Raw genomic sequence first — 12,176 nt, forward strand, 5'->3', positions numbered from 1 at the left:
TTAATACAAAATACAGGGCAAGTGGTTAGATACAATAACTCAATGGCAACTATTCAACTGGATAACTTAACTGGACAAGCAAGTCCAGTGCTACATGTTTTTACTTGGATGTAGTTATAATTTGTTAAAGAGAAATAAAGGAGGGGGGGGAGGGAGGGAGGGAGGAAGGGAGGAAGGGAGAGGCAGAGGCAGAGGCAGAGGGAGATCTACCCATGGGTCCAGTGGCATCCCGTTGGTCCTCTTGATTCTCGGTGTCTTGGTGGTGGGGCTCCCCCCCTAGCTTCTGATGGTACCATTTTTATATAGCCTAAGTCCCAAAATCTCTGCCAGGTTCTAAGAAACTTCAGGCATATTCATGGTGGGCGTGGTGTCATGTGATGGTAGGCATGATCTAGTTTGATGCAGGCTTGGTGTGTCCCAGGTGGTCGCAGGGAGACTATTTCAAGGGTCGCATCATACAAGACCCTCCCCAAAGTCAACGACCTACCACCCTACACCTGCACAGTTAGTTGTTGACAGGCATTAAACCCACACATTCTTGCCTAGTTCTAAACCACAGGATGTATCGTTCGGTCCTACCTCTGCCGGAAACCAATGTTTCGTTCTTGCTTGTGGTTTCCTCTGTACCAAGAAAAGTTTCAGACAAATGTCCACACATCTGTCCGCCACAATGCCCAGCCAGTTCCCAAGCTAGGGATGGCTAATCTCCCTAAGCCCCCTCCTCTCCCTTTTTATTGCTGAGCGTGACTTTACATGGCATGGACTATCCCTTCGGTCAGTTCAGGTCATCTGCCCAGTGGTGTCCCTGTCCTGGTTTCAGCTGGGACAGAGTTAATTTTTCTTCTTAGTAGCTAGAGTAGTGCTATGTTTGCTCTTTTTCAGTTGGGAGTATAGCGGTTTTCTGATCCTCTGTATCCCCAACTCCAAAACCCCAGGGATCGACCCTGAGTCTCCCCTGGTGCTCTCTGCCAGAGACTCCAGGTAGGGCCATTCTCCCCAGCTGCTGTGTAGAGCACATTTTTAACATCTTGTCCTGTCCAAACTGGCCCAAGGGCTACTGCATGAATTATTTTCTGTTTAATTTGTTCAAAGGCTTGTCATTGCTCAGGATCCCATATAAAATCATTCTTTTTCCGGGTCAATTGATAGAGAGGGCTTACAATCTGACTGTAATTTGGAATGTGCAGTCTCCAGAAGCCCACAACGCCTAAGGAAGCTTGTGTTTCCTTTCTGCTACTCAGTGGGTGTCCCGACCCAAATTGGAAGCCCAGAGTCGCAACCCTTCTGTGATCCCCTCGGGTTAAATTAAGGTGAAATGACACCAAACAACCAGTTAAAATGTTTTACTTGTGGTGGAAAACAATTTAAACTTGGAAAAGGATAATAAGCAATGTGGTCTCTTATAAATCTATAAGAAAGAAAAGAAAGGAAGGCAAAGAAAAAGAAAGGAGAGAAAGAAAGTCAAAGAAATACGGATTACCACCCCTGGATCCAGCGTTGTCTCAGGTCTGGTAATCCTGGGTGGTGGGTGCACACACAGCAAAGTTTCTGTCACTTTTTAAGCTCATCTTATCATCTGATTAGCATACTAGACGAGGAGGGGCAGGTATTCCACGAACTCATTTCCATGAGAGATGAGGAAAAAGGTGGACCATGGGTTCCAACTGTGTCGGTGGTCATACTCACCCTACCCACCTTTGGTTTTTCTTGTTCCCAGAGATTTTTATTGACTTCATGCTCTTATCAAGTCATCCCAGAAATGCTCACCTCTTATCAGTTCTTGTTACCACTTCAATGGCGAAGGCCTGAAGTCATTAGCAAGGCAAGCATGGTGTCTGGCTTGCACAATAGAGCCACAAAGTATCGGGCTTAAACAATGAAGCCAGTGATTAGCGGTACTTGTGCTTGAGGGGAAACATTTGGTTTCACTCAGTGCAGTTTCCCTCCTCTGAGGCTTATCTAAGGAGTTTGTCAATGCAGCTGCAAGGGAGTGGGGGGTGCATTCTTCCATACACTCCTGCTTCCTTGGGTGACATTCCTTAGAGTAATCCAAAGGCCACAGCTTGTCCTTGAGGTTTTCTGTGTCAATCAATGTTTGAGGCATTACTTCCTTGCGTTCCTTACAGTGGGGACATAGCTGTTATTTCATTAATCACATTCATCAGAATCTGACGACGTCCATCTTGCCATTTGATTCCTAAAAACTGAATCTCCTGTGCAGGTCCCTTGACCTTTCCCTGCTTTATGGTAAAACTGGCTCTCAGAAGGATTTGGACTATTTTCTCCCCTTTCTCAAAAACTCTGTCTGCTGTATTACCCCATACATTAATGTCATCAATGTATTGCAGGTGTTCCGGGGCTTCACCCTGTTCCAATACAGTCTGGATCAGTCCATGGCAAATGGTGGGGCTGGGTTTCCGCCTCTGGGGCAGTTGATTCCAGGTGTACTGGACACCTCTCCAGGTGAAAACTAAGCACGGCCAGCACTCTGCTGCCAAAAGGATGAAGAATAACTCATTAGCAATATCAATCATGGCGTACTACTTTGACTCTAGTTCGTATGGAAGCTGTAGTGCATCCAGCACGGCAGCACTCAGCAGTGACGTGAATTCATTCCGGGCACAATAGTCTACTGTCAATCTCCATTCTCCATTAGACTTTTGCACTGGCCATATGGGGCTGTTAAAGGGGGAGCGCGTCTTGCTAATCACTCCTTGGCTCTCTGGTCAATGAATCAGTTCATGGATATGAATTACAGGATCTTGGTTGGTGTAATATTGCTGTCAGTGCACTGTGGTAGTAACAATTGGCACCCATCGTTCTTCGACCCTCAGCAATCCCACAACAAGAAGGGTCCTCTGAGAGACCGGGCAACCCAGACAAGTGTTCAATTTCCTCTGTCTCCAAGGCAGCTATAACGAAAGCCCACGATACCCTTTTCAGTTCTTACAATACCCTCTCCTGAGGTAATCTATACCAAGAATGCATGGAGCTTTGGGCCAGTCACAATAGGGTGCTTTTGACACCCATTCACAGTAAGGCTCACCTCAGCCTCCAACACAGTCAGCTGTTGAGAACCCCCTGCCACTCCTGAAATACAAATGGGTTCTGCCCCTTTAAAATTTGATGGCATTAGGGTGCATTGAGCACCAGTGTCCACTAAAGCCTTATGGGGGTCAGATGTGCCAGCCCATCGAATCCACACAGTCCAATAAACTTGATTGCCTGTCCTCCACCTGGCTGGAGGCAGGGTCCCTCTAAAGTTGATCATAGTATCCACTATTGATGAATGGGTCAGTGTGGTTTCAGAGCGGCTTTCAGTCTCATCTTGGTCACCCACTTCTTGTGAATACAAATCAGAAGTTTTTCTCATAGGATCAGGAGCAAAGTCAACCTTTCTGCTCTGTTTGGGCAACTGATTACTGGAAACCGGAGCAGCATTTCTCCTGAAAGAACCCCAGTTTATAGTTGTTCTTCCTTCCAACTCACGTACCTGCTCTTCTAGGATATAGATAGGTTTTCCATCCCGTTTTCTCATTTATTCTCCATGGTCACACAGGCGATACCATAGGTTCCCCTGTGGTGTGTACCAGTTCTCTCAAGTAGGGAAACACTAGCTGAGATCCTAGTCCATGCAGGTGGGGACATATCCCAAGAATTCCAGCAATTCAAAGAGGCTAGTTTTTCCAGAGCCTCAACGAGGAAGAGAGACTTTCTTCATATTGCTGGAGTCAGCAAGCCAATTCATCTACTGTTGGTCCCTCTTCATCTCTCCAGTCCATTAGTGCTAATGCATTGGCATATGATGATGGTGTGCTCTGTACAAACTTCCGCCACATGGGCCGGGTGCACTGGACTTCATCTGGATCTGTGGGTAGCCGTGCATTATCTGGGTCATAGTAAACCATCTCCCACATGGCTAGCTCCCTCAAGTATTGAATACCTCTCTCCATAGTGGTCCACTTACTTGGATGACATATAACATCTTCCTTGAAGGGATACCTCTCCCTCACACTTGGAGTCACCTCCAGAGACTGAGATTTTGTGTCTTCTTTCGAACTGCTTTGTCAATGCCCCCTTCCCTAGACAGGGATCCCAGCTGCCTGGCCTCCCTAACCTCTAATTCCACGCTACTGGCCCCACCATCCCAGCACCGGAGCAGCCAGGTAACGAGTTGCTCACCTGGATGGTGGCTGAAATCCTTTCACATGTCTCGCAACTCTCTCAGGGATAAGGATTCGGTGACTATCACTGGCTCTGCCTCCTCCTCCTGTTCTCGTGATGGGCCTGGTTCATCGTCACCCTGTACACTGCGAGGGGATTTTCTTGTGTATTTCTTCTTCTGTATGGGAGCAACTGACAACGTCATGGGTTGGTCCTCTGGTTCAGCTGCAGCGCCTGTCCTCGGGGTTGTAGTGGCTGCAGTTTCTGTTGTGGACTTGGGAGTGGTTGCAATGTCTGTTGTTTTGTTACCAGATTCAGAGCCCTTCTCTTCGAGGGTAATGAATAGTGTTTAATAGCACTCGGTAAGCGTGGGCTATGCCCCAGCATGTTGCAGTGAGCTGTGCCTCTCTGGAATTACCCAGGTGACAACATACTTTTTCCAAATATTTTACTAGTTCTTCAGGATTCTGCACTTGTTCGGGAGTGAAGTTCCAATACACCGGAGGTGCCCACTGTTCTAGGTACTTGCCCATGCTACTCCACAACCCCAACCACTCATAATTCTCCAACCTTGAGGTAGATCTCCAGGTGATACTCTTAAATAGTTACTTAACCCTGAACAAAGCCTGAACCACATGAAGGAACACACTGGCCTCTAGCAGGAGGATGACCATGTTAATGTCAACATTCCAAGGATATTTGAAATTCTCAAACCTAACTGTAAATAGCCCCAGGACTGATGACTGCATCATGTCATAGATCAGCATTACATAGTACAGCAAAAACAAAAACTTAACCTAACTCTCATGGGTGGTGAGCAGCAGCATGGGGACTACATACAGTAAAGGAGGTGATAAAATCTTAAGGAGCCAAGCAATAGACATTATGACCCTATCTGTCATTATCTCAATCCTCGGGCCCCACGTTGGGCGCCAAAATGACTGCTGTGGTTTGAACTCAGCCAGTAGCCAATCACCATGCAAGCCAGTCACCTACTTTTTCCCCCCCTCCCCGGTGAAATAGGGGAGGGACAAAAAAAGGAGAATTCGTAGGTTGAATAAAAACCAGTTTAGTAATAGTAACAAAACAACAGTAACAATAGCAAGTCCAAAAGGGTAATACACAATGTGGTTGCCCACCACGCAGCGACCAGTACGCAGTCCGCCCCCAGAAGAGATCCCAACAGCACAAAAGATCCCGCCACACCAGAAGCCGAAATGAGCAAGCACCCGCCTCCTTTATATATTGAGCATGACGTCACATGATATGGAATACTCCAATGAGCAATCCGGGCCCAGCCCTCCAGCTGTGCTCCCTCCCAGCCCAAGGAAAGTTAAATCTATCCTGGCTGAAACCAGGACACACATGTTGCCAACTCTTACATTATTGTGATAGTTCGTGTCCTACTGAACTGCTTCAGTCAGACTGTCCTCAGAGCAGGGCAGTTTTGGGGGTTTACAAGGCTAAGTTATGATTCTTCTCACTTCACCTGATATGCTTGAAAACACAGACAACTGTCCAGAAAACCCATTTACCATTCTTGAAAAATGTTGTGTTCCTTACACCAGCTACCAGTCTCAAGAGGCCAGCTTGTGCTTTCTGAACATCTGAAGTTGGCAATAGGAGAAACTATACAAATCCAAGAATGAACTGAAGCAGTTGGCTTGTTCTGCCTTGTGCTGGGTTTGTGTGGTGGGGTTTTTGGTAGCAGAGGAGGGGGATACAGTGGTGGCCCCCTGTGAGAAGCTTCTCAAAGCTCCCTGTGCACCAAGTCAGACCTGCCTCTGGGCCAAAGCCAAGCCAATTAGCGATGGTGGCTGCGTCTCTGTGATAACGTATTTAAGGTGAATCTGGGAGGAGGAGGGAGAGTTGTGAGGAGGAGTTACAAAAAGGACACCTATGCAAACACCAAGGTCAGTCAAAAAAAAGAGAGGGAAGGGAGCAAGGTGCGCCTGAGCAGAGACACCACCCCCTTGTATCCCGTGGCAAGATGGCAGGGCCACTCCCCCTGCCACCCATGGAGGTCCACGGTGGAGCAGATGCTGACCTGCAGCCCGTGGAGGACACCACACCAGAGGTGGTTGTGCCCAAAGAAGGCCGGGACTCTGGGAAGAAACCCCCACTGTTGTAGTTTGGCACTGGGAGGATTGCAACACATGGGGGTGACCCACACTGGAGCAGCACAGGAATGGCTGCAGCCCATGGGAAGTGCTCACGCCAGAGAAAATTCATGGAGGACTGTCTCCCGTGAGAGGGACACCACACTGGAGCAGGGGAGGAGCCCTCCCCCTGAGTAGGAAGGAGTGGTAGGACTGACCGTAACCCCATTTCCTGCCCCCTGCATCCCTGTGGGGGAGGGGGTAGAAAGATCGGGAACAAAGCTGAGTCTGGGAAGAAGGGAGGGATGGGGGGAAGGTGTTTTTAAGATGTGGCAATGCTTCTCAATGTCCTACTCTGTCTGTTAAGTGGTATTTTTGTTAGTGTTTGAATTAAAGTGATGTTCTTTTTTTCTTCCCCTAAGAAGTCTGTCTCTTGCCCATGACTGTAATGGGTGACTCATCCCTCCCTGTCCTTACCTCAATTCCTGAGCCTTTTGCTTTATTTTCTCCCTTCCATTCCTGAGGGCAAGTGGTGAGTGAGCAGCTGCATGGTGCTCAGTTGCCCTCTGGGCTCAAACCATGATAGTCCTCCATCTGGTTTACACATTTTTAAAAGAGAAACTGTGTGACACTGCTTATTCACAGAGAAAAAGTGAAAAGTCTACACAACCATGCTTTTAATTATTGTTGATACTGAAAGTTAAGCTTTGAGGTTCCATCCCTGTGGCATTAGTTGGGGGTAGAATAATGTTTTTATTCTTGAGGCACAGTAGCTTTCCATAATGCAAGCAACAAATGAAGTATAGCAATCTGGGGAGCTCTGCATCTGAATGAAAATAGTGGTGAAAAATGAGCATACTCTTATTTCCAGGAAATCTGACTTCTAAAGACTGCACATTTCTCATTCCTATTAAGCAGATGAATAAATAATCTTTCTTTCTTTCCCCTTAACCTAACAGGCAGACATTACCAACTGCCAACAGGTAGGGAGAGAAAAAGCCCAACACCACATCTAAACTGTGGTTGAGTGTCAAGTAAATACATTTCACCAGCATTCAAATAATTCATGTTTTCTCATCAGGAAATCTCCGGGCTCTCATTAGCTCTTGCCCAACAAAAGCACACTGGCTCCAAGAGCATGGTGCCACCAAGAATGAATTGCCGTGTCACCCTGTGAGAGAGTGAAATGCGGGCAGGGTGAGTACGACCACCAGCTCAATTGGACAAGGGGTGCTGCACCCCATTTCCCCCTCAATGCATGTGCATAACCCATGCTCCACCTTTTTCCTTGTCTCTCATGGAAATGAGTTCATGGAATACCTGCCTCTCTTTGTCTAGCATGCAAATCAGCTGATAAGATGAGCTTAAAAGGCAACAAAGAACTCTGCTGTGTGTGCACCCACCACCGAAGAACTGAAGACTGAGGACCAACGGGATGATGCTGGATCCATGGTGGTGACTATTCTTGAGACTCTATTCCAGATGCTTGCTTGATTTCTGTCTTTTCCTTCCATTCTGTCCTATCGCTACCACTCTTCACTTTTAATAATAAAAACTGTTATGGGTGTACAGCATTTGACCTCGTTTGTGTCTTAATCTCGCTCTTGGGATCATATCAAAACCTGCCCCGACACTGGATTGGGACACACCCTGACCTGCTATATCAGAGGGACCCCTCCAGCCACATGCCCACCACTGGCACTATCCATCCAGGCAGTCCTGCAGTCACCGAGCAAAAGGACACTTCATATAGGTCTTTCAAATGACACCTTCAGCACATCCTGATACAGACGTATGTGAACGTCAGGGCAGGCCCAAGTGGTGTGGTGTAACCCCAGGCAGCAACTAAGCACCATGCAGCCGCTCGCTCACTCCTCCCTGCTCCCAGTGGGATGTGGAGGAGAATTGAAAAAAAGTAAAACAGTGCAATAACTAAAATAGAATAAAACAATAATAATTGTAATTGTAATGAAAAGGAATATAATAAAAAGAGAGAGAAATAAAACCCAAGACAAGTGATGCACAGTGCAATTGCTCACCACCTGCTGACCGATGCCCCAGCAGCGATCCGCCCCTCCTGGCCAACTCCCCCCAGTTTATACACCAAGCATGACGCTCTATGGTATGGAATATCCCTTTGGATAGTTCGGGTCAGCTGTCCTGACCATGCTCCCTCACAGCTTCTTGTGCACCTGCTTTGCTGGCAGAGCATGGGAAACTGAAAAATCCTTAACTTGAGATAAGTGCTCCTTAGCAACAACTAAAACATCAGTGTGTTGTCAACATTATTCTCACACTGAATCCAAAACACAGCACTCTATCAGCTACTAAGACAAAAATTAACTCTATCCCATTCAAAACTAGGACACCAAGAAAAGAGGAAGGAATACAGGATGAGAAGGCTCTAGCAGGCCATAACGTGAAGAGGCAATGCTCTGCCTGCTAGCCAGTTTTATTTGCTTTCCCGACAACAACAGCTACCAAAGACATATTTACAAAATACAGCCTCCTTTGAATGTATATAAGGATAACCCTGACAGGGAAAAGCAGAAAAAATGTACTTCTTTTGGAAGCTTTGTTTTCCCATCGAATGCTGAGATGGCAAATGAAAAATCTTGAAATTGCCTGTACTTTCAGAGGAGGCCTTGGAGAAACAGCAGAGACAAAAATACAAGTTCTGCAATTGGGATGAACAGGTTATAACTGACCAAGCCGTAAGTAGACACCCTAGGAAATCTCATGCAAAAGAGGGGAAGGAAGTTGAGATTTAGACATAGCTATCCTCATGGATCTGTTTAGTCTGGAAAAAGTTTTAGTGATATTTGTGATTACCTGAACATTTTAATCGAATGTCCAGTCAGTATCTCACGAAGAATGTGTTCAGCCCTTGTAAAATATGTCAGCTCATCTTGGAGAGCTGGTCAACTCAAATGAAAAGCCTATCATTTAGACAGCTTCTCATTAGACATCCCTATCGTTAGCGATAGATTCAGATAGATAGGGATAGACGAGCATTAGACAGATTCTCACTCTGCCCTATGAAACCAAAAACCCATTTCTGTAACAAGTCCCCTTGTCAGATTCATACCAGAGTCTGGAAGTGCCAAAAGACCATTTGCTCCCACCACTTTGAAAACGAAGAATGAGATTCTAGAGCAAATCTGAAACAGATTAGGGCAAGCAGAGCAGCATAGTGATAGCTTCTTATTGGTGTATGTTGCCCTGAACTTAGCACAAATTGGATCAACTGCAGTTTCCTGTTGTTTCTGGGCCGTATGGATGGCCAGTGTCCTATGCATCACAGTACTCCAGAGGTGAAGACAGCATGTACCTCTGTAGTTGTGTTTACCTCTAAAACCACAAAGAAAACAATTTCCTGGGTAAATGAATAGAGTGAAAACTTTATCAGGTTGTTTCAGTGTGAACTGGAGACCTGAGCACATCAGAGCACAATCTCTGCAACTGGAAACAAACAACCCTAAACACCACTTACAGAGTTTTGCTTCTCCAGACACCTTTCCCTCCTAAGTGTTCGGCCAGAACTAGCACTAGGGGAGCTCAGCCTACCTTTTCATAGCTCCACCAATGCAGCGCCACACTGAATCTGCACATCTTGCCAGCGCAAAGCACATCTCACTCTTGAGACAGGATTCATACCTGCATTGTGTCTAGCATGCAAGTACTATGTCTGTATTTTGAAAGTCAGCTGTGAGACTTCTCCGTCCTGGCTGTGCTTTCAAGAGATATTAAATGACTATTGGCGCACCAAGCAAGATGGAATATCCCAGGCTGCTCTTCATTTCATACCAACCTTTCCCCTGGAAACATGCTGTGTAGTAAACTGATGATTGTAAGGCACAGACATTGTCAGAAACAAGACATACATCCTTATCAACATTTGGCAAATACACCCCAGGATACGATTAGCACTGACATCCCAGTGGCCTGTTAATACCTCAGATGCTATGTACAAACCAGATAAGGAAGAGATGTGTGCAAGGTCTGGATGAAACAAGGGGAGCAAGTGGAATACAAGCTCTAGCCGAGGACTCTTCTCTGGGCAGGGCTGGTCTAAATGACCTCCCAAGGTTCTCCTTCTCCAGATTACCACTGTACATTGGTTTCTATTTATGCAAACTGTTATAAAGCAGTTATCACTAAGCCCATCTGCCTGACATCTCCAACTAGCCACATACAAAACTCATGTAGCTGACACTGCTTAGCAGCTCAGTTCCTCTTCAGATGCATGACCAGCAAACAGGACCACAGAAACAGGACCCAAACCCAGCCAGAAGAACTGGGACAGCCCTGCTGACTCACAGTCATCCAGGATGCTACTAATATGTTACAAATAAATCCTCTACAGTAGGGATTTGTGGTTGACTTACAAACAGGAAAGGTACTAGGCCAGGAAGCAACACGGCAAGGAAATGGAAATCAAAAGCACATCACCAAGAAGAAGATAACGCTTTCCACAAAACCAGATGGGTACACACACCCTAGGACATCAGTTCTGTACCCGCATTATACCATGAGCAGTCCCTGTGAAACCAGAGTTTTACATCCATAAACAAGGCAACAGACACCTGACAGACTGGCTCCTACAGACCACTTGGGATGTCCTGAGCCTGTCCATAAGGTATCTTCACATCTTGTGGTTTAACCTGGCAGGCAGCTCATACCACACAGCCCTTTGCTCTCCGATGTCCAGCCCATTCCTGAGCAGCAGCCCCCCATCAGGCTTCCACCTAGTTTATATGCTGAGCATGACGCCACATGGTATGGAATATTCCTGTGGTCAGTTGGCGTCACCAGTCCTGGCTGTGTCCCCTCCCAGCTTCTTGTGCCCCTCCAGCCTCCTCGCTGGTGGGGAGGGGTGAGAAGCTGAAAAGCCCTTGACTGAGCATAAACACTGCTTAGCAACAACTAAGACATCAGTGTGTTATCAACATTATTCTCATCTTAAATCCAAAACACAGCCCTGTACCAGCTACTAGGAAGAAAATTAACTCTATCCCAGCCAAAACCAAGACATCATGTCACTGAAATTACATACCATCTTAGGAAGTGCCCTAGAAAAATGACAAGAAAAAATAACACTACTGAAAAACAAACAAAAAAAAAAATCACAGGTCTCTCAGTTTATAGGCAAGATGTCAGCACATTGCTGATTAATTTGTTGACAAAGGTTTTAAGATGGCATCTCGGAACATCCTTCCTCCTTTCCTCGCAAGCTGAACTTAACGCCGAGCACATGTGGACTAGCTTTTGCTGAGGACTGCTTCACAGCTTGCACTGGTCACAGTTTGGCCTTATTCCTCAGAACATCTTGTTTTGCTAAGTGAAACAAAACAGGGGTTTTTTTGCTTTCAGTTTCAAATGATTCTCCCCTCTTTGTAACCTACTAGTAACAAGTTATACCTAAGAGAACATATGGTTAAGGCAAGTTGTGGAGTTCCATTTTCAAGAAAAACTGTGTATACATACATATGATTTCCTGTAAACTAAGACGGAACTTGCATCTCCCGTTTTATATACAGAAAAACTGATGGAAAAACAACTTCAATATTCCAGCTACACACTATCACTACTGTTTTACAAAACAAAAAAACCCCTGCAAAACCCCACGAAACAGTGAAAAAGTTAACCCTGCTTCCTACTCTCTGAAACAACAACAATCTTGAAACCCCTGGTCTAGCTCAGCCATACAAGACCTAGCTCAGTCCAAGAGGGAGGTGTTTACACTGCTGCAGTTGTTTGCTCAGCCTAGCAATGTTCCTGTCATCAAACAGAGCTGACCGGATAAGAAAGCAATGGCAACAAACAGCCTCAATATTTCCTTTGTATAGATTAGCTCAAGATGGTATCGCATCTGGAATGAAAGAAAAACAAAACCAAAACAAACAAACCAAA

The 12,176-nt window shown here is 46.0% G+C and overlaps 1 protein-coding gene across 3 annotated transcripts in view; it reads right to left on the minus strand.

The window, feature by feature from the left end:
- Window positions 1–12,176, minus strand: part of TRANK1 (tetratricopeptide repeat and ankyrin repeat containing 1) — a 64,857-nt gene that overhangs the window by 51,089 nt on the left and 1,592 nt on the right. The window contains exon 1 of one of the 3 annotated variants that reach the window (XM_074858449.1): window positions 3,806–5,437. The exons of the other annotated variants lie outside the window; for them this stretch is intronic. Within the exon in view, the coding sequence (XP_074714550.1) occupies window positions 3,806–3,953 (148 nt within the window). The 5' untranslated portion in view covers window positions 3,954–5,437. Of the gene's footprint in view, window positions 1–3,805; window positions 5,438–12,176 lie in introns of those variants that run through there. 3 annotated transcript variants of the gene reach the window in all.

Source organism: Strix uralensis, chromosome 1, assembly GCF_047716275.1.
Source record: "Strix uralensis isolate ZFMK-TIS-50842 chromosome 1, bStrUra1, whole genome shotgun sequence".
NCBI classification, from domain to species: Eukaryota; Metazoa; Chordata; class Aves; order Strigiformes; family Strigidae; genus Strix; species Strix uralensis.